The 27,450-nt window shown below is 37.5% G+C and overlaps 1 protein-coding gene across 1 annotated transcript in view; it reads left to right on the top strand.

Annotated features, from left to right (window-relative positions):
• LOC124620159 (cilia- and flagella-associated protein 52-like) overlaps positions 1-27,450 on the top strand; it is a 124,204-nt gene that overhangs the window by 34,804 nt on the left and 61,950 nt on the right. Inside the window, exon 6 of the mRNA XM_047146829.1 lies at positions 14,963-15,117. Within this exon, the coding sequence (XP_047002785.1) occupies positions 14,963-15,117 (155 nt within the window). The remainder of the gene's footprint in view (positions 1-14,962; positions 15,118-27,450) is intronic.

Here is a 27,450-nt window from a genome sequence, read left to right as displayed (position 1 = left end):
AAACTTCCAGCCAATAAAACACTGTTGTTTCTATAAAAAACGTTATTCCAGACATGTTGTCCTTCACAAATAACCCAAGAGGCTGCTTCTCAGTTGCACACATAAGGCCAATCTGTTTAGTCAGTTGCCTCTTCCCTGCCAGCTGCAGTTCGTCAAAACTTAGCCTTCAAATCCCTCCATTATGCACCATCTTCTCATTGGCTTCTGAGCTGCGTAGTAGTCAATGCCTTCTGTTGGCTTGAAACCAGGCCCAGGTAGCCTGTTACACAGTGGCAGATACATATGGGGGGGCACGAGCCCTGCGCATCCTCCCACATTGCTACATGCGTCGACCCCGCCAGCAACCACATGCTATTCATTCATTTCATTTGTTGGTCAACTTTACTTAATTGAGTTATTGAGTAGCTGTACTTTCCTAAGTAGCATGCACAAATCAAAAAAACTTTTGTATCATCCCCGTTCCCAGAACTCCTGAAGATAGATGTTGACTGTGGATGTCGTATCACAGACACAGTCTCTTTGAATGTTCAGAGACGTCTCTAAACCTGCCCAAAGATGTAAACAACAATCCATGAGCATATTAGATGGAGGGGGTCCAATGGCCAATCAGTTCCAGTCATTCCACCAGGAAGTAGGTACATGGCTCATGTTTCTGTAGCTCAACCATGCCTAGATGGTCAGTACCACAGTTCGATTGCATCCACATTGTTACTTTGTGCCAGGAAGGGGAGTGTCCTGGTGTGAACCAAAGCGATGTTGTTCAGACATGCAGGAGATACAGAGAGACAGGAACTGTTGATGACGTACCTTGTTCAGGCTGCCCAGGGGCTACTACTGCAGTGGATGACCGTTACGTACAGATTATGGCTGGGACAGAAACACCACCATGTTGAGTAATTCTATTCGTGTAGCCATGGGACGTCGTGTTATGACTCAAACTGTGCGCAATAGGCTGCATGGTGTGCAACTTCACTCCTGATGTCCATGGCGAGGTCCATCTTTTCAACCATGACAGACCATGCAGTGCAGTACAGATGGGCCTAACAACATGCCGAATGGACCACTCAGGATTCGTATCATGTTCTCTTCACCAATGAGTGTCGCATATGCCTTCAACCTCACAATCATCGTAGATGTGTTTGGTGGCAACCCAGTCAGGCTGAATGCCTTAGACACACTGTCCAGCGAGTGCAGCAAGGTGGAGGTTCCCTGCTGTTCTGGGGTGTGAGGCCGGTGTACGCTGCCGGTGGTCATGGAAGGCACCGTAATGGCTGTATGATACATGAATGACATCCTCCGACCGACAGTGCAACCATATCAGCAGTATATTGGCGAGGCATTTGCCTTCATGGGTGTCAATTCACACCTCCCATCATGCAAATCTCGTGAATGACTTCCTTCAGAATAACAGCATCACTCAACGAGAGTGGTCAGCATGTTCTCCAGACATTAAACCTACTGAATATACCAGGGATAGATTGAAAAGAGCTATTTATGGATGATGTGACCCATAAACCAATCTGAGGGATCTACGCTGAATCACCATTGAGGAGTGGGACAATCTGGACCAACAGTGCCTTGATGAACTTGTGGATAGTATGCCATGATGAATACAGGCATGCATCAATGCAAGAGGATGTGTTACTGGGTATTAGAGATACCAATATGTACAGCAATCTGGACAACCACCTCTGAAGATCTCACTGTATGATGGTACAACATGCAATGTGTGGTCTTCATAAGCAATAGAAAGAGCGGAAATGATGTTTATGTTGATCTCTATTCCAGTTTTCTGAACAGGTTCTGGAGCTCTCGGAACCAAGGTGGTGCAAAACTTTTCTTCATGTGTATATTTTATATGTTTCTGTCTTGCACATAGATAGCTAACACATACCTAGAGAAAAGTCGCGGCCATTCTAGTGATCTCAATACATTATTCTGTCTGGCATTTGTTCTATAAAAGTCACAAATATTCTACAGATCTCTTGTACAGAGAACCTTTGATACATAGCCTTATAAATATGGACTATTCGCCAAATAGGAAGCTAGTTTACATTCAGAAGCAGAAATATTAAGACTGAAGAATGAATAAGTAAAAATTCCTAGTTGTAGAATGTGCAAGCGTGAAGATTACTCAAGACTGAGAGTGATCAGTTGATTTTGAAGTATTAATAATAGTAATTCATAGTAATTTCTCAATAAAAATATAACAAGACTTGTAACAACAGTTTTACTAATAGTGTAACAATAGTTTCTCATACCAAACTCATAATACAAATTAGGTATGGGAAACTGTTGATGCTTATATCTCCAGTAATAGTTATTTTCAAGAAGATTCCTCAAAATGTATTGTATATATAGGCTCTCTATTGAAAGCATGAGAAAGGAACAGAATTGACAATAAAATTTCCACACACGTAAATTGCCAAATGGCATCATCATTGGGAACTCACCCTTATATTATACATTGTAAGGTACATATTGGCTTGTTGCTTTCACAGTAGGTATTTGTTCACACTCCTTAAAAGTCTGGAAGCAAACATTCTGGCAGTGAATGTTCTTGAAACAACTGAGCCACATATATAAGGGATGCAGAGTTGCTGTCAGGTAGTCAGTTTGCAATTTACAATCATCGCGATAACGTGGAAGTGATAAAAAGTGAGCTGCAGTTATTGGCTATTACCACTGACTTCAGTCAGTGTTGTGCTTTGTGATATTAGAAATACACGGAGTGTGACCATATGTGTTTTAGTGCTAAGCATACTAGTGGTTCATTTTTCAGTGTGAATAAAGTGTCTATTCGAGAATTAAACTTTGCATGTAAAAGTAAAAATAGCTCAAGATATCTTTAGTGTCCTTTCCTTGAGGTTTTTCTGTCTCTGCCGCCGGTTACACATCAGAGGTTTGTAATCATGTGACATACCCGGATATGTCCTACATTAAAAAGTAGTAGTAGGGGCGTTTTTTGTTTTTTTTACTGCTACCTACACCATTCTGGGGTCATCAAACTAGTTTGGGAAATTGTGTGGTCTGACGCATTGGTGTGCATTTCTGCTAAAGTGCTGATGGTGCCAACACAATGAACTTTAACTGATGGTTTTTGTTTATCTGTGTTAAGTTTTGTTTTTGGAGTGGCTATTTGCTTATGTTTCAGAGCCACCCTCGTGGCTTGTAATTCCCTCACAGACTCAATCAGGTGTTCTACTTTTCTTAGGGGCTTGGCTGGCACTTTACTGAGCTGGGGCTGCATTTCCTACCTTGACTGGTAATGCTCAGTTTGGGGCCTTTAGCCATGCTGGTGTGTTTGACAGTGTTATAAACTTTATGCTCTGAATATTCAGCCATCATCTCGACTTTGTTGCCCAAGACTGCCAGGGGTAAATTGTTGTATGCTGCTAAGACAGTGCTGATTGTTGGTGGTAGCTCCCTGAGGGGAAGTGTCAGGCAACAAATCATTGTCATTTAGTGACTCTAGTTTTGCCAACATTTGTTGGGTGACATATGAGCAATTGGGATCTCCTGTAACAGTTTATGTGACATCTCCTGTAACAGTTTGTGCAATCTGCTCTCTGGGCCTAAGGAATACACTTTGATTAAAACCACTATTAGAATATCATAGCTCTGTGAACTTAAGTCCTCTGCTTACATAATTTGTGCCTCATTTAAATGTACCATTACACAATGAAACATATCAGTTGAAACCAGGATTCCATGTTGCAAAAACATGTTCTGTGCCTGCCTGAATAGCTACAGTTATTTAGTCCAGAAGGTGGGAAGTTTAACACTTTTGAAGTTCCTTCCTTGAACTGTAGAGACTGTAGGTTCCTATGCAGAGTTTCCCTTTGCTATGGTATCCTGTGTAGCTGCATTTTGATGTTGCTACTGTACCTCTGACTTGATTTTAGTGATGTTGGTATTGTTAATCACTATTCTAGTTATTCATTGCATCACTACTTTAGCTAACTACCTTAAGTGAATAGAACAAGAAAGAATAAACTCCACACTTTCAAGATAACTTAATATATTTATACTAAAGTACAAATTATAAACACGGTCAGTTACTGCCAAAACATATCAAGAGTGATCACCTGAACAATAGGACACTGAAATGTATCACTGCTGTCTATGTCCACTGATTGATATCACTTGTTGCATCAAAGTTATTGTTCCACAGAGGCTGTTTTTCTGTACTATATTTTATCTTCTGCTATTGGCAAATGTGGGTTGTTTTGACCCTCTTGTATGACAGTGTATTATGTCAAGTCATATGTACATGATAGCTTGAAAATGACTTTGTGGTTCAAACTGCCCAATAGCAGAAAATAAAATATAGAACATACAGTCTCTGTGGAATAATGGATTCCCTTAATATGAAATAGTTGGAAAGAAAAAAATGTGGTTAATATGAGATACAGTTTGTGAACTGTTAATGTAACCACATACAGTAACAAAGTGAAATCATTGGTCATCAGTTTCAAGTGAATACATCCCAATAATGTGCAACAATTAGACACTGATGTTTATAGAAATTAGTCTTAAGCTAGAGGCACACTACAAGCAGTGCAAAGAGTCATCAACTCAGATCACAGAAACCATTACATGCAGACAACAATTATTCTTCTAGTTATATGGGTTTCAGGTAGAGGATTTAAATCATATGCTGACTTGATACATCAAACTTTTAGGCTATCTTCGTAACCACTCAGTGACTGGTTTAATGGAGCCTGCCATGAATTCCTCTCCTGTGCCAACCTCTCCATCTCAGAGTAGCACTTGCACCCTAAATCCTCAATTATTTGTGGATTCCAGCCTGTGCCTTCCTCTACAATTTTTATCCTTTACTATTCTCTCTAGTACCATGTAAGTTATTCCCTGATGTCATAACATATGTCCTATCATCCTATCCCTTCTTGTTGTCAGTGTGTTTGGTATGTTCCTTTCTCTATTGATTCTGCAGAGAACCTTTCCATTCTTTGTCTTACCAGTCCACCAAATTTTCTATGTTCTTTAGTAGTACCACATTTCAAATGCTTCAATTCTCTTCTGTTATGGTTTTCCCACAGTATATGATCCATTACTACACAATGCTATATGGCAAATGGTCATTCGTAGAAATTTATTGCTCAGACTAAGGACTAAGTTCAGTACCATTATACTCCTTTTGGCCAGCTTAAGCATTGCAATTTACAAATAAAATGTGAAGCAAAAGCTTTAGCTCATGAGAACAAAACAGAGGAAAAAGGTTTTCCTTCACCCTGAACTCTAGCTTCAGCATTAGAAAACTATATGAATAGAGAGAAGCTCTGACTACATTCTGGAAACAGTAATTTCTAAAATGTGAATGCTGGTCACTAGTAGACTCATGTTTGCACCATGTGTACAACGTGAGCAATGCTACAGACTCCATATATCATTTCTGAATTTTCATAACATAGCAATGCTCCCTGCTAAATCACCTTTTGTAATTTGGTGTGAGTCCCAGTGATCTCTTCTTCTGTACTGACAATAATTTTTGTCGACCATTTTCTTTTATCTCCCACTACTGTTGCACCTAAATTGCCCATGTGCCTCTGCACTGAATTTCCGGTAATAGAACAACTAATCATTCATTTTGCTATACCTAATGAAGGTTTGTGCTGGCAAAGAAAATACAGCCCTATAATTGCCACAGATGCATCTGCTGTCATAAAATTCCAGACAAAAGTGTGCTGCAATCTAGAATCTACTGTGAGGTGATGTGTTCTGCAATAACTTGGAAGAGAGAAAAATTGTAGTTGGGATAAATCTAGATTTGTCAAAAGCCTTTGACACTGTTGACCACAGCATACTTTTGAAAAAGCTTGAAGCTATAGGTATCAGAGGACCAGTAAAAAAGTGGTTTGAGTCTTATCTAGAAAAGAGGATGCAGGTGGTTGAAATTATAGTACTAAATATTAATCAAAAAATTAAACTAAGATCAGATCCAAGGGAGGCCACAGTAGGAGTACCCCAAGGAAGTGTATTAGGCCCCTTGCTGTTCCTCATTTACATTAATGATATTCAGGTGTCAGAGAGAAAAGCTAGAATCATGTTATTTGCTGATGATACTAGTTTAATAGTTAGTGATATGAAACAGTCATTGCACAGTACTGTGGACCATGTCCTACAAGATATACAAAAATGGTTTAGTGCTAACAAGCTAACACTGAATGCAAAAAAAAACTAATTATGTGCAATATGGAAAAATAAGTGAACAGACGACCTGAATCCCACCATGGAGGGCAAACAACTTGAAAGTGTACAGTGTGTAAAATTTCTGGGTATGCACATTGATGAGAAGATTAACTGGAAGGACCACGTGGTGCGCTTGGCACTAAAACTAAATTCAGCATGTTTTGTGCTTAGAATAATTTCAAGAGTTTGTAGTAATGACTGTACCAGATTAGTATATTTTGGCTGTTTTCAGTCCATTGCATCCTATGGGATAGTATTCTGAGGAAAAACAAATTGTCGTCTAAATGAGATTTTCAAATTACAAAAATGTGCTATTTGGATAATGACTCACAGCCCACCTCAAACACATTGTAGCCCCCTTTTTAAAGCATTTAAAATTTTAACAATTCCATCATTATACATTCTGAAATGTCTGTTGGTGATCAAAAGAAATCAGGACAAAATGAAAACCAATACAGACTTCCATGATTACGATACACGGCAATGTAAAGATCTCCACATAGAAGTTGTAACAAGGACCCGAAGCCAGAAACATGTATGTAATCAAGGCATCAAACTTTTTAATGCACTACCAAAACATATCAAAGAGCTGGAATATGAGGGTAAATTTAAAACTGTTATAAAGAACCACATGCTTGACAAATGTTATTACGGCACAAGTGAATATCTCTGCGCAACTGTATAACAATATATGTTTAAGTTAATGTGACAAATGAAATTACATCAGTGCATAAGAAATTATGTTATAAAAACACTTATTAGTTGTATATTGTATTAAACATAAGATAGATTAATATGAATTCAGCACAGATACAAATTTTGTAAAGATATTATATAGTTGTTAAAATGTACCCTGACAAATCCTATATCACAAATGTGATCATTGGGATGATAATAAATAAATAAATAAATAAAAGGTACTAGAGATGTGAAAATATCACAAGATTCTCATAACAGTACAGTGACAAATAATGTTAGTATGTCACAAGATTCACATAAAAACACAGTGAAAAATAATGTTAATATATTCCATCAGAATATCAGGGGATTAAAAAACAAAGTAGATGAGCTTCTTATTTGTTTAGACGATTTTGAGACTGGGGGTGGAATAAAGTACTATCACAGTCACATATAGTCACAGGTATGGAAATGGTAATGTAAGTAGATATAACCTTTCAGCACATGTAAGTAGAGACAGTATGGAGAGAGAAGGAATTCCCATATATGTTAAAAATCAGTCATGGTGTGAAAAATTTGGAAACTAAAAAATTTTGCATAGAGCAACATATAGAAGCATGTGCATGTGAGCTTAAACTAAATAATGGCACTTTTATAATTGTAGCTGTGTATAGGTCTCCATTGGGAAATTTTCAACTATTTTTGAAAAACTTGGATTCTATGTTGTGATACTTGTCACACAAAGAAAAGGAATACTAAAATGTAGACTTTCACGGCCGGAAATATCATGTCCGTTATAATTATCCGGGCTGTTATGCCATGGTCAGTTGACGAATTCTGTGTCGATTCCCAACGTTTCGTCTCCGACTGCGGGAGACATCTTCAAGGGGGTCCATAGCTCAATGGAAGGTCCAACACACCCACTGGCTCACTACTGACTGAAGACCCTTGAAGATGTCTCCCGCAGTCGGAGACGAAACGTTGGGAATCGACACAGAATTCGTCAACCGACCACGGCATAACAGCCTGGATAATTATAATGGACAAAGAAAAGGAAATTATTATTTGTGGGGATTTGAATGTAGATTTTCTGAAAGAGTCTGATAGAAAGCTTGACCTTGAAATATTACTTGGTTCATTCAGTTTGACATCAGTTACTGATTTTGATATGGTACAGGAAAGCAGCACACTGATAGATAACATTTTCATAGACCAAGATAAATTTAATCAAATAAAAACTTTTCCTGTTAAGAATGGTCTGTCTGATCATGATGCACCGCTAGTCACGGTATATGATATAGGACCACACAGTAATGCTAAACAGTGCTCAAAAATAGTGCATTCCATTAACAATTTAAAAATTCAAAATTTTAGGGAAAGCTTGCAACCAACTGGGATGAGGTGTACAGGGAACATAATGCTAAATTAAAATTTAACCTATTTCATGATACTTTTGTGAGTATATTTGAAAACTGTTTCCCTAAGAAAACAGTGAAATGTAATTGTAAGAAACCATGTAAAAGTCCATGGCTTACTAAAGGGATAAGAATATCTTGTAAACAGAAAAGGGAAATGTATCTTATAGCTAGGAGGAGTAATGATCCATAAAAAAAGTGAAACATTATAAAAACTACTGCACTGTATTAAGAAAAGTTATTAAAAAGTCCAGAAGTATGTGCATTATGTCTGAGATTAGCACATCTGATAATAAAATTAAAACAATTTGGAATATTGTGAAAAGGGAAACAGGGCAACTGAGAGCACAGGAAGACTGTATTTCTATTAAACACAATGTAAAGTTTGCCAACAAGAAGCCAGAAGTAGAAAACATTTTTAATAATCATTTTCTAAGTGTTGTAGAGAAAATAGGATCCAGCTATTCATTATAAAATGCAAAGCAGTATATGGAAGAGGCAGTACCTATGCAGTTTGATAAAATTGAAATTAAACCCACCTCTCCTACCGAAATTAGGAAAATAATAAATTCACTCAAAAGTAAAAGCACACATGGGATTGATGGCATTACCAACAATGTACTAAAAGCTTGTTTCCAACAAATAAGTAGGATTCTCAGCTGCAAATGTATTAGCACACTGAAACAGGGTATTTTTCCAGATAGACTGAAATATGCTATTGTTAAACCATTGCATAAAAAAGGGGATGGATCTGATGCTGACAACTACTGCCCAATCTCACTTTTCCCAAATTCTTGAAAAAGTACGGTATTCAGGAGTAGCATCACATATTTATAAAAATGAAGTACTAACAAAATGTCAGTTTGGTTTTCAGAAAGACTTTTCAGCAGAAAATGCTATATATGCTTTCACTGATCAAATATTAAATGCACTGAATAACCAAACATCATCCATTGGGATATTCTATGATCTCTCAAAGGCTTTTGATTGTGTGAATCATGAAATTCTTCTAGATAAGCTTAAGTATTGTGGTATGAGTGGGACATTGCACAAATGGTTTAATTCACACTTACCTGAAAGAATGCATAAGGTTGAAATTAACAGCACAGATAGTCTGCAAAAACCAGCAGAATCCTCTAAGTGGGGAGGTATCAAGAATGGTGTCCCACGGGGTTCAGTCTTGGGTCCCTTATTGTTCTTAATATATATTAATGACTTGCCACTCTATATTCATGAAGATGCAAAGCTAGTTCTTTTTTCTGATGATACAAGTATAGTAATCACACCCAAGAAGCAAGAATCAACTGAGGAAATTACAAATAATGTCTTTCAGAAAATTATTAAGTGGTTCTCTGCAGAATTTTGAGAAAACACAGTTTATACAATTATATACAGTAAATGGCATTACACCAGTGATAAATATAGACTATGAATGGAAATCTATTGCTAAGGCAGAATACTCAAAATTTCTGGGTGTATGCACTGATGAGAAATTGAATTCGAAGAAACACATCGATGATCTGCTGAAATGGTTAGGTTCAGCTACTTATGTTATTAGAGTTATTGCAAATTTTGGTGATAAATGTATCAGTAAATTAGCCTACTATACCTATTTTTATTCACTGTTTTCATATGGCATGAACCATCAACAATAAGGTTAAGAGAGCAAGATAGCCCACTTCCCACGAAGAAGTTCCACACCTCACTCCATTTACATTGAAAAGTCTTGCCTGTCAGTGTTATTGCCACAGCAATTGCCATAACTGTAAGTCTCTGGAAAGAGTAAACTAAAACAATACCATTCTGGAACAACACAAGAAGAATATGGAAATGAATGTAGTCCAAAATACAAAGTTATTACAGCTCACCATAAATAATTGTTTACTGTGGAAAGACCACTTTGTTCCATAACAAGCAAACTAAGGTCAGCTGTATTTGCTCTCTGCATTTGAGGACACTTTTCCACACAAATGACTTTTCAATTTCTTCCCCTGTCCCTCCACACTTCTTCCTTCGTACACTTTCACTCATTATTAATTTTGCTACTATTTGTGGTACATACTGTAAAAAAACCTTGCACTTGGGTGCCCCTGGTGTCCTTCTCAGTTTGGTGCCCCAAGCTACAACTTTTGTCACTTGGTCTTAAACTGGTCCCATATGGAATAGAAATATGGGGTCAATTGAGTGATGGAATAAAAATCTTCAAACTGCAAAAAGTAATCAACTGAATAATGACTACTGCAAGAACAACAGACAGCCATGGGCCACTATTCAAAAAACTTAAAATTTTCAACATCTCATTGTAGTTGAAGAAAACAGTGGGAAGAACCTTAATATGTAATTGAATTTGTCAAATTTTTTTTTCAGTCTTGGCTTTTCAGGCTATTGCAGTAGGAGAACTGGGTCTTGGTTTCAACATCATACCCATAAACCCATGTTTCATCACCTGTTATGCCCAGTTTTAGAAGTTCTGGATTGTTGTTGACTTCATTCAGCAGTTTCTGAGTGATGTCTATGAGACATCATTTTTGGATGAAATTCAATAGCTTCAGAACAAACTTTGTTGCTAGACATTTCATGACCAAAACATGCACAGAAATTGCTTGGCATGAGTCAAAGGATATGCCAATGTCATCAGCAATCTCTCTGATGGTGATCTGGTAGTTTTATGGAACCTTTTTCTGTGCTTCTTCCCGATTATCATCAGTAAGTGACGTGCTAGGGTGTCCAGGGCAGTCGTCATCTTCAATGTCTTCTTGACCCTCTTTGAAAAGATTATACCACTCTTTGATTCTTGCCTTGTTCATAGTAGTTTTGCTAAAAGTCACCGTTAACATTTGAATGAATTGCTGCATTTTATTTCGTTTTTCAACAAAATTTAATTGAAATTCTTTGATCCATATTTTTTGAAAGTAAATTCACTGAACAGTCAAACTATGAATAACCTTTTTGACTGCAACAATAAACTAAATATTCAAAAGAGTTGAAAATGCAAACATACACCAGGAACATGTGCACCAACAAGATAAAGAAACTGGAAATCAGATGTATAAACCCTGCAAAATTAGAAAAAAAAAAATCTCTTACTTTTTGATCGTAGATCACACATAATCATACTACCAGAACCTGTATAAAGTATGTGTTCCACAACACAGTCAGACTTGAAAGAAGTAGTATATATATGTCATTAAAACTATACAATTGTTTGCCATTTTTATTTCACATTTCAGTTTGAAAGAGAAATTTAAACAAACATAAAACTGTTGCTTATAGAAAATCCTTTCTATCCTGTCAATGAAAACATTTTAAATACAAGAAATTGGAAGCAGGCATACAGCATAATAGAATTAAAATTTGTGTAGGCAGACAGATAGTAAATTCAAGATGTGTTCTAATGCATGGAGTAATAGAAATAAAATGTGTGTGTATAGACTGTACATACCTATAATAATTGAACAGTGGGCATGACTATTATTTTGTAAAACTGAAAATCCAATTATTCTCTTGGCTCTGATCCACATATGTACATCCAAAGCTGCTAAAATACACTCCTGGAAATTGAAATAAGAACACCGTGAATTCATTGTCCCAGGAAGGGGAAACTTTATTGACACATTCCTGGGGTCAGATACATCACATGATCACACTGACAGAACCACAGGCACATAGACACAGGCAACAGAGCATGCACAATGTCGGCACTAGTACAGTGTATATCCACCTTTCGCAGCAATGCAGGCTGCTATTCTCCCATGGAGACGATCGTAGAGATGCTGGATGTAGTCCTGTGGAACGGCTTGTCATGCCATTTCCACCTGGCGCCTCAGTTGGACCAGCGTTCGTGCTGGACGTGCAGACCGCATGAGACGACGCTTCATCCAGTCCCAAACATGCTCAATGGGGGACAGATCCGGAGATCTTGCTGGCCAGGGTAGTTGACTTACACCTTCTAGAGCACGTTGGGTGGCACGGGATACATGCGGACGTGCATTGTCCTGTTGGAACAGCAAGTTCCCTTGCCAGTCTAGGAATGGTAGAACGATGGGTTCGATGACGGTTTGGATGTACCGTGCACTATTCAGTGTTCCCTCGACGATCACCAGTGGTGTACGGCCAGTGTAGGAGATCGCTCCCCACACCATGATGCCGGGTGTTGGCCCTGTGTGCCTCGGTCGTATGCAGTCCTGATTGTGGCGCTCACCTGCACGGCGCCAAACACGCATACGACCAACATTGGCACCAAGGCAGAAGCGACTCTCATCGCTGAAGACGACACATCTCCATTCGTCCCTCCATTCACGCCTGTCGCGACACCACTGGAGGCGGGCTGCACGATGTTGGGGCGTGAGCGGAAGACGGCCTAACGGTGTGCGGGACCGTAGCCCAGCTTCATGGAGACGGTTGCGAATGGTCCTCGCCGATACCCCAGGAGCAACAGTGTCCCTAATTTGCTGGGAAGTGGCGGTGCGGTCCCCTACGGCACTGCGTAGGATCCTACGGTCTTGGCGTGCATCCGTGCGTCGCTGCGGTCCGGTCCCAGGTCGACGGGCACGTGCACCTTCCGCCGACCACTGGCGACAACATCGATGTACCGTGGAGACCTCACGCCCCACGTGTTGAGCAATTCGGCGGTACGTCCACCCGGCCTCCCGCATGCCCACTATACGCCCTCCCTCAAAGTCCGTCAACTGCACATACGGTTCACGTCCACGCTGTCGCGGCATGCTACCAGTGTTAAAGACTGCGATGGAGCTCCGTATGCCACGGCAAACTGGCTGACACTGACGGCGGCGGTGCACAAATGCTGCGCAGCTAGCGCCATTCGACGGCCAACACCGCGGTTCCTGGTGTGTCCGCTGTGCCGTGCGTGTGATCATTGCTTGTACAGCCCTCTTGCAGTGTCCGGAGCAAGTATGGTGGGTCTGACACACCGGTGTCAATGTGTTCTTCTTTCCATTTCCAGGAGTGTATCTGGAACCATAACTTTATAGATATCAAAAGTAAACATATTAAAATAAAACAAAGAGCAGTTAATTAGTTCCTGGTGCTATGGTAACACACATCAACATAGATTTGATCACATACTACTTAGATCAACATCTTGAGATATACATGCAACTTCGAATAAAACTAGAAGCTATAAGAAACTTCCTAATTTTCATGTTGTGGAGTTAAACATAGCTGCAATAACACAATAGAGATGAAATATCTATAATCTATTATGAAAAATACTCAAAAGCATTCAGATGTAAGTGCAGGCTTTTAGAAACTTACTGGCATTAACATGTAGTCAAATATATTTCTCATCACATCTACAAACTGGATGCTGAGCTAGGTAGAGCTGTTTCACGTGTCTGAAATGGCCCAATAGGGTTAAATAAATTTTTTTCTGGATTTGAACATTGTGTATCACATTATTCTAACTAGTCAAGGTGTCCATCATACCACATACTCCATTAAACAGGAAAACAGTTTATTCTTTAGAATGGTTAACCTGATGGTAAGTGTCACAGCAGAATTCACACCACCACAAAGCAGAATTTTCATTAGGAAAAGAGCCATTGAGATAAGACTAAGCCATTTTCTGCATTATCTTATCTCAGGGGGGTACTAATTACTAATCCAGCAATATTACAGAATTAAGTGGATGTGAAAGCAGGTGTGTGGGCAAGGGGGGAGGGGCTATGGGGGCTACATCCCCCCCTCCCCCCCCACCACACATGGAGTATCATATTACACTGGATAAAATGACTTCAGAAATCAGCGAATATCTTACTCCAACAGAATCAATGCTTTTTTTTTTTTTTTTTTTTTTTTAATTATGTAGCAATATAGATTGCAATGTATTCCAAAAACATTTTAACAAAAGAATAAGAATGGCAAATAGCTTACTACCTAAACCAATAAATATCATTTATCTTAAAATAAGCATCTTATTATTTATTATTACATGATTTTACCCGGAACTCCAAAACAGTTACCAAAAACTACTTTAAGCAACACCAAATTTTACCAGTTTGTCAGTGGAGGACCACAACTCTACTTCTTTAAGCCGTATTCCATTCCCCAAAACCCCCTTCCTCCATTAGCCCCCCCCCCCCCCCCCTTGACCTACTTCTAGAATTGCCCCTGTGTAAAAGAGAGAGAGAGAGATAAATAGATTATCCTATATCTTTGTAATGACTTGAGTCATTCGTGGGGACTGTACTCTCACTACCACCTGTGCAAACAGTTTTGTTTTGTCAGTTTTCTTTATGATATAGGGAAGCTGCTTCTTGTTTTGAATAGTGACGACTCAGCTCCTGTTTTGAAACTTTTTGTTTTGGCAGACTCATGCCCAAACCTAACTTGTGGATTTATAGAAACTATTGGGGAATTAATGTTAGCCATGTAAAAAAAAGAAAGAAAGTTGCTCTTTAGCTTCCATATTTATCCAAATTATTTTGTAATTTAGTGCAATTTTCAGTACAGATATGAATAATTCTTCCTGGTACTTGCAGAAAGACGTAGTGTATCTAAAAGAAACAGAAACAGTATATGAATATGCCAAAAAATTAAAAACTATTAGATCAGTTAAAATTTAAAAAACATCTATTATGTAGACTTTGGAAATTATTTCATGAGTATTTTTAAGACAGACTCAAACATTTTCAAAGGTGTTACTGCACTGGCACTGCTGGATGAGCATACTGTCACTAATATTATTGTAGCTGCGGGTGATGGAAAAGTGGAATTAGTGAAAGAGCACAACCGAGCAATTCATCATAAACACACTCCTCTTCGCCAGCCCTCAGAGCCTCAGCTTGTTGTAGTAAGTATTTGGTAGTAAGATTTGTAGACTCTTTAAAAAGTGATTTAATGTCATTAATTCAATTTTCTCTTAATGAATGATAATACAACAGATAATTGTCTTAATATTTTTTTATTTTTGTAGTTCATGGTAATTTGCATAATAGCATGTTTTCATGTAACATCTTGTTTATATTCTGTATCATCAGTAGTTGTTTATATGATGGAATGATCATTTTACATAAAAAATAATAGGTCCTTCTTTCTGGAACATGGAAAAACACTAACATACTTCATCCAGAATTTTCTGATTGTGAACTGTTACATACTTGTATTTGATTTCATTCAGAATTTATGGACAAGAAAATTTGTGTAAGATCTTAAGGTATTCTACAAGAAATGCTTTGACAATATATTTATTGAGTTAGTGAAAACACTAATGCAGTCAACAGCACAGTAGCAAAAGGCAGAGATACTCAGAATTAACAAATTAGCGATGACTTACATGTCATATTATTTTACACACTCATCTACCATTCAGCACCTTAACTATATTGTGAGTGCCTGTCTCGACTCTTTCCATTGCTTGTAAATGGTATTTTATTTCCTTTGGCCAAATTAAACATATCATGATTTTTTAATCTCTCAGAAAGATCCAGTTCATTGAACATTCCACTGCAAAGAGGGTATTAAATTCAAGATTTTATAAAACTTTGTTTTAAGTTGTTGATACACTGAAATGATGATTAGGTCCTCTTTCAGGCAAAAAGTTGATATTTTAAAAAGTTGATAGTTTAAAAAGTTAATGTATTCTTCAACTCTGGTCATAGGGGGACACAGAAGGAATGTTAAACTGTTGTGCAGTCAACATTCTGTGCTATCTCCCAGTGTGATCAAATGTCATGAGGGATTCAGTGCAATATGAGAACATAAAATAATCACTGTAAGCAACCTGGGCATTTGGGTGCATATTGCCTGCTAAAAGAAGGGATATGAACTGCAAGAACACAAGTGTTTGGAGTTGTGAGGCAACAAATGAACAAAGGTTTACTAACTATCATTGGGGAAATAGTGTGTTTAGTAGAAAAGAGGCTGTTGAGCTGATATTCAACTTTGGAAGAACATTTATTTATTAACACAACATAAATGGCAGATCTAATTGTAACAGAGTGAGGTTGAGTCACCCTACTTGGTCTTGTACCACTCCTGACATAAATAATTTTTTTCTTTTATTTGATCATGATATGTGGAAAAATCATATGAGAAAGTTGCACAGAATAGTTAATTTCTTGTCCAGACCTTATTTTGTCAGATTTGATTATTCACAGTTATAGTCAGTTTATCTGGAAATAATTTTCACAAACAAATATTCATAATTTGAGAACTGTCAAGCACATGTTGAGGTGAAATTTGCAATGAATGAGTAGTTGTTTGTTTCTATATTGATATAGCTCATTTAACAGCCCTCATTCTCATCTTCTCCATAAGCATTTTATTTCTTCCAAGAACTTTGTTCCAAAAATTCATTGTAATCCAAGTTCTTGTACTTCAAAATATTCATATCTTAAATAATGGTTATTTCTAAAACTCAGTAAAATAATTTTTGATTCAGATTTGTCCGGATCCAGTGATGCCCACTTCTTTGACAAGAACTTGTTAGTTTGCTAATTATTCAATTTGGAAAATTTAATTCTTTAACACATTTGGTGGGCTCTGTGAATCCCCACAGATGTAGAAATTATTTACATGAAGTAGTACCTATAATTTTGCCCTTTTAACAGTAACACAGATACAGTTAAACAGACTTGCTCTTTGGCTTATTGTAATTTTGTGTTATCTGATTCTGCTCTGATTTGTGTTAGTAATTAATATGTGATACTAAATTTTTAATTTAATGATATGAATATAATAGAGGGAAACATTCCACGTGGGAAAAATATATCTAAAAACAAAGATGATGTGACTTACCAGACGAAAGTGCTGGCATATTGATAGACACACAAACAGACACAAACATACACACAAAATTCAAGCTTTCACAACCAACGGTTGCTTCATCATGAAAGAGGGAAGGAGAGGGAAAGACGAAAGGATGTGGGTTTTAAGGGAAAGGGTAAGGAGTCATTCCAATCCCGGGAGTGGAAAGACTTACCTTAGGGGGAAAAAAGGACAGGTATACACTCGCACATCAATGGTCTCAGTTTGTCAGCATGTGTGACATTACTGACATGTCTGATCATCGAAATATTTTGTCTGTTGGGCACTATGGACTGGCAGTGCACCCAAGTACTGTTCAATCAACTGATACAACAGGATAAACTTTAGAATCACAGCATCAATCGTAATTATTAGTTCCATCCTGGATTTTCCATTGTTTGATTAATTATTAGTGCCATTTTCATCATACAGCAGATGTGACCAAACTACACTATATAAAATAACAACAGTTTAATACTTTCATTAGTCAGATGAAGTATTCAGTTACCCAAGGTTTCTTTGCATTTTATCTTTCTTGTACCTGTATTTGTCTGCTCAACTTCTGTGGTTGACCTTTCTGGAGATGGCCATTCCTCTTTAACTGAACTATCTGTTACAGTACTCATTGTGACTGCATCTGTAGCGTTTGAGAACTGCAAATACATCCCACCATTCCTCAGTACTTCAGTATCTCACTTCTTTCCACATTCATTCTGCCAGACAGGTCTATTAAACTTCAGTCTATTGTTCATCATTATTAAATTGTGACTTGGGTTCATATCTGCTCCTGGATATGTCTTGCAGTCCAATATCTGATTTTTGAATCTCTGACCATGATATAATCCAGCTGTAATCTTACAATGGCTCCAGGCCTTTTACAAGTATTTTCACCTCCTCTTGTGATTTTTGAACAGTGTATTTGCTATTACTAGGTGAACTTTATTGCAGCTCACTGTTAGTCTTTCTCCTCCCTCATTCCTACTACCACACTCATATTCTCCCCTAACTCTGCCTTCTATTTTTCCCCTAATACAGCATTCCATTGACTTACAGTTACTAGATTTTTCTCTCCCTTTATGTACTAAATTATACTTTAAGTACCCTCATACTCTTTGTCTGTCTGTTCATTTTCTGCTTGCAATATCATCATGTACGGTATGCCTGAACTGTTGTTGTTGGTACTGGTTTGTTGTTAGCTCCAGTGAGTATAATCATACAATTGAACTGTTCCTATTCATGAAGAATCCCACTTTCATTACTCTGTTTTCCACTGCTGTTGATATTATCTGCATTCATCTCACCAGAAATCCTTATATTCTTTCCATTTCAGTATATTTCATTTAATGCACTTTACATATAATGAAACTATGCATTTCCATTTTTATATTTTCTAGCTTCTCTTCCACGTTCTGATGTCTAGCAATCCACATTATGATTCATAGAATTCTTTTCTTATTCAGTCTTTTTCTCATAGTCCACTCCATTTTGACATCCCCCTCCCAGAATCTTTTAGCAATGGAGAGACCATTACACTTTTACAGCTGTAGGTCATATGCTCTATGGATACACATTTCTTTTTTTGTAAATGATTCAGCTGTCTTCTGACTTGTTTAATGCAGCCCACCATGGATTCATCCCCTGTGCCAACCTCTTCATCTCAAAGTAGCTCTTGTAACCTACATCCTCAATTATTTGCTGGACATATTCCAGTCTCAGTTTTTATCCTCTACAGCTTTCTCTATTACCATGGAAGTTATTCACTGTCTTAACAGATGTCCTATCATCCTATCCCTTCTTTTGTCAGTGTTTTCCACATATTCCTTGCCTTTCCAATTCTTCAGAAAACCCCCCCATTTCACCTGTAGCACCACATCTCACTCAAATGCATGATTCTCTTCTGTTCCAGTTATCCCACAGTCCACGTTTCACTACCATACAATGCTATGCTCCAAATGTACATTCTCAGAAATTTCTTCCTCAAATTAAGACCTACCTTTGATACTAGTAGACGTCTCTTGACAAGGAATTTCATTTTTGCCAGTACTGTATTGTTTTTGGTATCCTCCTTGCTCCATCCATCATTGGCTATTTTGCTGCCTAGATAGCAGAATTCTTTAACTTCATCTACCTTGTGACCATCAATCCTGATGTTGAGTTTCTTGCTGTTCTCATTTCTGCTACTTCTCGTTACTTTGGTCTTTCTTCCATTTACTCTCAGTCCTTATTCTGTACTCATTAGACTGATCATTCCATTCAGGAGATCATGTAATTCTTCTTCATTTTCACTGAGGATAGAAATGTCATGAGTAAATCATACTGATATCCTTTCAGCATGAATTTCAATTTCATTCTTGAACCTTTCTTTTATTGCTATCATTGTTTCTTCGATGAATAGATTGAAAAATAGAGCAGAAAGACTACATCCTTTTTAATCCGAACACTTTGTCCTTCGTCTTTCACTGCTATTGTTCCCTCTTGACTCTTGTACATGTTGTACATTACCTGTCTCTCCCTGTAGACCACCCATATTTTTCTTAGAATTCCAAACATCTTGCATTATTTGGCATTGTCAAATGCTTTTTACAGGTCAACAAATCCAATGTGTGTCTTGATTTTTCTTTAGTCCTGCTTTCATTATAAACTGCAACATTAGAACTGCCTCTCTGGTGCCTTTACCTTTCCTAAAGCCAAACTGATCATCACCTAAGACATTCTCAATTTGATTTTCCATTCTTCTGTATGTAATTCTCATCACTGCGTAATACAGCAGATATTTTCTTGAAATTCAGATGGCATATCACCAGACTCGTACATTCTACACACCAACATGAATAGTGATTTTGTTACCACTTCCCCCCAATGATTTTAGAAATTCTATCCCTTCTGCCTTATTTGATGTTAAGTCTTCCAGAGCCTTTTGAATTCTGATTCCATACTGGATCCTCTATCTCTTCTAAATCAACTCCTGTTTCTTCTTCTATCACATCAGACATATCTTCCACATCATAGAGGCCTTCGGTACACTCTTTTCACCTATCCTCCCTCTCCTCTGCATTTAACAGTTGAATTCCCATTGCGCTCATAATGTTACCACATTTACTTTTAATTTCAGTGAAGGTTGTTTTGACTTTTTTATATGCTGAGTCGGTCATTACTTCTTTTTCGATTTCTTCACATTTTTCATGCAGCCATTTTGTCTTATCTTCCCTGCAGTTCATATTTATTTCATTCCTCAGCAACTTGTATTTCTGTATTCCTGAATTTCACTGAATATTTTTTTACTTCTTTCTTTCATTGATCACTGGAAGTAATTCTTCTGTTACCCATGGTTTCTTCACAGTTAACTTGTTTGTACCTATGCTTTTCTTTCCAACTTTTTAGAAATGTCCATTCCTCTGGAGCTGTACTGTCTACTGTGCTGTTCCTTACTGCAGTGGCAGTAGCCTTAGAGAACTTCAGATGTATCTCTTCATTCCTTAGTACTTCTGTATCCCACTTCTTTGCACAGTGATTCTTCTTGACTTATCTCTTAAACCTTAACCTATCCTTCATCACAAATATATTGTGATCTGAGTCTATATCTCCTCCTGGGTACGCCTTACAATTAAGTATCTGATTTCGAAATCTCTGTCTGACCATGATGTCATCTAACTGAAATCTTCCATATTTATTGTCCTGCTCCTCTTGTAATTCTTGAACAGAGTATTCGCTGTTACTAGCTGAAATTTGTTACAGAACTCAGTTAGTCTTTCTCTCCTCTCATTCCTAGTTCCACTCCCATATTCACTTGTAACTTTTTCTTTCACTCGTTCCTCTACAACTGCATTCCAATCCCCCCCCCCCCCCCCCCCCCCATGACTATTAGATTTTCGCTTCCCTTTATGGACTGAATTAGCAGTTAAATATCCTCATATACTTTCTCTTTCTCTTCATCTTTAGCTTGCATCATCAGCATGCATACCTCAACTATCATTTCAGTTTGGTGTGCTATCAATTTATTTATTTATTTAGCCATCTGTGGACATTTTAAAATGTATGGATGTTGTCAGTTAGTGTACATTCATATATTTATACAGTTTGCTGTTACATGTATTTAAACATTGTGACATACAAGTTATTTACAGTCCTTATCAAAACATTACATATAGTTAAATATTGTGAAACAAGAGTTATTTACAATAATTTTGTACTAAGGAATTCACTTACAGTGTAAAAGCAATGTTCCTGCAAAAACAATTTAAGATTGTTCTTAAAGCAGTACATGTTATCTGTTTCTTTTATTTTCTGTGGTAGTTTATCATACAGTTTTACACCTTCATACAATAAGTTATTTTGACTCTTATGTTTATTCTTCCTGTCTAGGTGAAGACAGTGACTTGTTCTTGTACTATAGTTATGAAAACTGCTATTTGTGTTATAATTTTCTATGTTTTTCTTGATGTACACCATGGTTTGGCGTATAAATTTACAAGGAACAGTTAGAATTTCTAACATTTTGAAAAGTTCTCTGCAGATGGCCCGCTTACTGCTTTTCATTATAATTCTTAATGCTCTCCCTTGCATTTTAAATACTGTTTGTAAATTCTGAGCACTGTTCCCCAGAAAATAATACCATAGCTGATTACTGAATGAACATAACTAAAGTATAGAGTTCTCAAACATTCATTACTGCATGTGAATACAAGGACTCTAAGTGCATAACATGTTGTGGATATCTTTTTCGAGAGTTTCGTAGCGTGTTCATTCCACTTCATTTGGCTGACAATGTGGAACCCTAAGGATTTTGTTGTAGATACATAATATATGGAGATGTTGTCTAGTTTTAAATTTAAGAGACTCTGGTTTCTGTTCATTCTAAAGGATATTGTATTTGTTTTCTTTATGTTGAGAGTTACTTTGTTTTCCTAAGACCATTTGTGAACATTCTTCAGCACTTCAGTAGAATTTTCCAGCATTTGTGCTGGTGTCTTACTGGTGATTACTATGTTGCTGTCATCAGCAAACAATATCTTCTCTCAGTGGCTGATATGTTGTGGGAAATCATTTATATACACCAGAAACAATACTGGGCCCAGTACACTTCCTTGACGGACCCCAGTATTGATATGTTGTGGATCAGGTAATTGTTTCTCAATGTACTTCGATCCACTGGGGACATTTGTGATATCTACTGACTGTACTCTGTTTTCTAGATATGAATGAAACCATTTGAGAACCACTACCCTTACTCCTAGTGCTTCTAACTTATGCAACAGCTCTATCAAATGCCTTAGACAGGTCTAGGAAAAGGCCAGTTACATAGCTGTTCTCATCTAGTGCTTCTAAAACTGATACCGATAAGATCAACCCTATCACTGAAATTTTCACAGTACCTCTTTCTCTGCCCTAACTTCATATTCATAATGAATCCTGGCCCTGTTATTCCATTTTCTACTGCAGCTGATATTGCCCTATGCTCATCTGACCAGAAATCCTTGCCTTCTTTAAATTTCATTCACTGACCCTCACTATATCTAGACTGAGCCTACACTGTAGTTGTCTTTAATGCAGTGGTTGCCATTGCCTTCTGCATCCTCACACTATTGATCATTGCTAATTCTTCCACTCCCACCACTAGCACAAGAGGCTGCCCCCAACCTTTGCCTGCTTCCTCCACCCTCTTTAACACAAGGTGGTTGGCTGAACTACAAAGAAGATTTTAATCTGAGGTATTCAAGAGTAATGCTGTGGTGTTCAAGGTCATTGTCAAATGGACCTTATAGATGAAATTAAAGGATAACTGAGATATCTTGTCAAAACTGTGGTAAGCTACAGTAAGCTAAGAGAGACTGGCATGCATGAAGGGGCTGAGAAGTCATGTTCTCTTCATTCCAGTGTGAATGGAAAAAGATAGTGGCTCATATTCATACAAAATACTCTCATCCTTGCACTATACAGTTACTTAACAAAATATACAGATTGTTTCATAATCTTTGCGTCAACTTTTGAGTGAATTCACCAGCCCTGGAATTATGAAATGTCACCAAACAAGCTCTGTCTACTAATCAGCAGAGCTGCATCTGCATACTGCATGAGTATGCAGTTCATCCATCCTTGTTATTAGGGGGTGAGGTAAAAAATTATATAGGGTGGTCCATTGATTGTGACCGGGCCAAATATCTCACAAAATAAACGTCAAACGAAAAAACTACAAAGAACAAAACTTGTCTAACTTGAAGGGGGAAAGCAGATGGCGCTATGGTTGACCCACTAGATGGCACTGCCATAGGTCAAACGGATATGAACTGCATTTTTTAAAAATAGGAACCCCCCATTTTTTATTAGATATTCTTGTAGTGCATAAAGAAATATGAATCTTTTAGTTGAACCACTTTTTTCGTTTTGTGATAGATGGCACTGTGATAGTCACAAACATATGGCTCACAATTTTAGATGAACAGTTGGTAACAGGTAGGTTTTTTAAATTAAAATATGGAACGTAGGTACATTTGAATGTTTTATTTCGATTGTTCCAATGTGATACATGTACCTTTGTGAACTTATTATTTCTGAGAACGCATGCTGTTACAATGTGATTACCTGTAAATACCACATTAATGCAATAAATGCTCAAAATGATGTCCATCAACCTCACTGCATTTGGCAATACGTATTGCAACTGAACTCGAGCTCGTTTACTACCTATTTTTCGCGTGGCTCATCTGTAAAGGGGGTTGGTAGTAAACGGTTGCATTTGCGCCCCTATTATTGAGTCTGATATTGGCTGGCTATTGAAGAGCAGTGAATTGAACTATACACGTTCAGATTGAAACTTATTTATTCAAAAGAAACACATTAACATTGTGGCCATGCATTTTTAAGTTCACAGATAATAATCGGTGCAATTCGTACACTGTTTGTCTCACACCCACACACTTTCACTTTGTTCCTTCGCATACCCTGGCGCCCATGCTTGCACTCGCGGCACTTTGCCGCTCCCAACTCGCCACCACAACAGCCAACGACCAAAGACCCCGATTTTCCCGCTCACATCCACAGTCCTGAGTCGGGTCACATGACACCACAGTAGTCAAAATAATTGCTAAACATGGCCACAATTCGTTTACAGTATTTTATAATATTTAAATACTTAAATCTAAATACATTATATAATTTTACAAATTATCACCACACTTATATAATTTGTTGCAATTAAAAGAAAACCAAAACACTATCCAACGTCCATCAAAACACAAACAAATATTTTCCGGTCTATTTTTGCCCAGCATATTATCTCTGTTGCCGTGCTTTAAATTTTAAATTACTTGAAAGAGTTCCATATTATCCCCTGTTACCTTACATACCCCCACTTCATGGAGACATTACCTTAGTAACGGCAACATGAAGTAGCACCAAATGGAGTGAACCCATATTACTTTATATATTAAACATTTTAATAATAACTATAATGGCACCAAAACACGTAGAACAGTGTTATAGTGGTGAGTTAATCAGTGTAAGTACTGTCATTAGAAAACATATATACATAATCCAACAATGTATCCAACTCAAATATACAATTAGATAGTATCCTATTGAGTCTGATTGGGCAGGCAAAATAAATGCCCATGTTAGTCTATATGTAGGTTGCACACTCACTGCACATTAACACTTCCACTTTTTACACAGTTGTTTCTGTAAGTTGCACGAATTTGTTGTAACCAGATCCTTGTGTTCACAGGTTTAAGCATTGGAATACAGTCTTTCCAAACTAGTCAGCCAGCAGCACTGTGCTTCCTCTCATTAGCCAAGCCATCCTATCAAAATTTAACCAAATCCTCATGAATCTTGCCTAGACATGCAGACCCACATTTCCCAGGAATCAGGCTATCCAAATCCTCCCTGGAACATCCTGTTTTCACTGATCAGTTCTTATTGAGGTTTGTACAAATGACAAACGTGCACACAAATCAAACACAAACATGGCATAGTTAAATATATTCTATTTCACCCTTCAAATGTTCCCACATCAGGAGCTCCGACACTTCTACCCCCCGCACCAAGAGAATTTATTCCCAGATGCAGATTTTTTTTTTTTTTTTTTTTTTTTAAGCATCCATACAGCAGTATCATGTACATAAATACACTCAATTTTTTTTTTAATTTCTATATAAATTTTCACATAATATTTGGCAATATCTTGAAACCCATTCTTTTATGACATTTCCATGGCTACCTAGATTCAATCATAAATGGCAAACAAACTCACCAAGGTTTTAAACTTTTACTAGCATCCACTTAGCCATTAGTGTTCTTTCCCTCACTTTCCTCATGAACATCTTATAATAAGCAAGTTAATTATTTCCCATATGCCTCTACAATTTGCATATTTAGTGATTGCCCTACATGACTGTCCCAGCAACAATCCTACCCCCACGCACCAGTATCAACTCCAGGTGCCACAGATACATTAGAAATTTTAATAAAATCTCAACTATTTTTCTTTAACAAACTATTTGCAGATTTCCTCCCTCCTATATTCTCCACACATTTATACAGAAGTAGACTATATGTACAGCAGGTTTCAGTTCCTGTATGACTCAACAAGGCTTCTATCCTTTGTAAATGAGTAATTGTCTCACCTCCTTTTAATTCCCCTTTAAATTTTATTCTTCGTCTATTTCCACCAGCATCAAATTCTACCACTCTGTCCTTTACAAAAATGCTACAGTCTTACTTGTACAAGAAGTCCATACCCAAAATTACATTCAATGTCAAACCCTTCACCACAAAGCAGCTAATATCAAAACAATACTCATTACTATTAAATTCCAGTAATACTTCCCTGCTGATGGGCTTGCTACATGTCCCAGTTGCTGTCTTAATTTTGACTCCTGTAACTGGTAATTCTATTAATCCTAAACCTTTAATTTGCTGCCAGAAAGATTCAGAGATTGCAGATAAACTTGAGCCAGAGTCTAATAATGCTATATCTGCAACTCCTCCCACACTGATATCAATTATTGGCTGTATCACCTCTATTTCTACTCTGTTCAGCCCTGGCTCCTGTAATAAATCTCTTTCTACTTCACTCCTGCTTTCCTCTTGCATAATGCAAATATCTTTAGGTCTTTCTCCAAAACATACATCAGTATCCCTTTCAAACAGATCCTTAATAGCAAACTCAACATTCTCTTCTTCACTTAATTCTTCCAATTTTCTGGCAATTTTAAATTTTATTTTACCCCATTCTTCAGGCATCAAAGCTTTATGTAATTTTGCATAGGACACCCAATCACTCAAATCATAATCAGCCTCCTCCTTTCCTAACCATCCACAATTAACATCTTTGAGACTTGCATCATCAGTTAAGAAAACATAGGTTTCAATTTTATCTTCTGGGCAACCTACAACAACATTCTCCATATCATTACGCATTTCCATATCCACACTGAAGTCATTATCACTACCACAGTTAATACCTGCACCCACAAGCACAGTAACCTTATCAGTAGGTAATTTACCAGCATTTTCCACATTGTCAAATACACCACTCATATTAGCCTTTACATCACACTGAATAACCCTCTCCTCACCTTTTCCACAATTCTCCATACCATTTCCAATAGACATCTCTACCCATTCATCACACCCATTATTACTGTGAACATTGCCCCTTAATTCCATATCCACTTCTGTTCCCCCTTTTGATGAAACTACCTCTGCCTCTGATCTTTCAATGAATTTTGCTGCACACAAACCAATATTGTCCTCCTCTGCTTGTAATTTCCCTTCCCTTTTAAACATGTCATCAATGTAAAACTCACACTGTTCATTGCTGATATTAGCCTTGTTCCCTTTTTTCCTCTTATACCTTTTATCTGTATTTCTATAATTGTTAAAACCCCCCCATAGATTTTCATTTCCTAAGACAGCATCCATATGACATATCCCAATTTCCCTATTTTCCTTGCTGACTTTATTACTCATCCCATCATGTCCTTGTCTGGCCCTGTTCACATAATTACAAGCCCCCCTGCGGACCTTAAGTGAGGCATCAATTAGTTTTTTGATTGCCTACCCTGTCCATATGCATCCGGCATTCCTACTCTCATACCTTCTCTATCACTCCTCATCTGATCAAAATTGTCTCTTCTCTCTCCAAAATTTCTGTTATACCTTTGTGGCTTGCTTCTCCAATCTCTATCCTGATTATTCTGATCACTTCTATCTTCTCTCCACCTGTTATGGTTATTACTGTATTCATAATTAATACTGTTTCCCCTTTCATGATACCTTCCACTCTCCCTATGTTCCACGTATTTAGGTCTGTAACACAATGCCCTGTCCATATTATCCACAAAGTTAAGAAATTCTTCCACTGAATCTGTTGCACTGT

The sequence above is a fragment of the Schistocerca americana genome, chromosome 6, assembly GCF_021461395.2.
Source record: "Schistocerca americana isolate TAMUIC-IGC-003095 chromosome 6, iqSchAmer2.1, whole genome shotgun sequence".
Classification (NCBI taxonomy): domain Eukaryota; kingdom Metazoa; phylum Arthropoda; class Insecta; order Orthoptera; family Acrididae; genus Schistocerca; species Schistocerca americana.
Note: the sequence above shows the minus strand (reverse complement) of the source record. Positions and strands in the feature narration are given on the sequence as shown.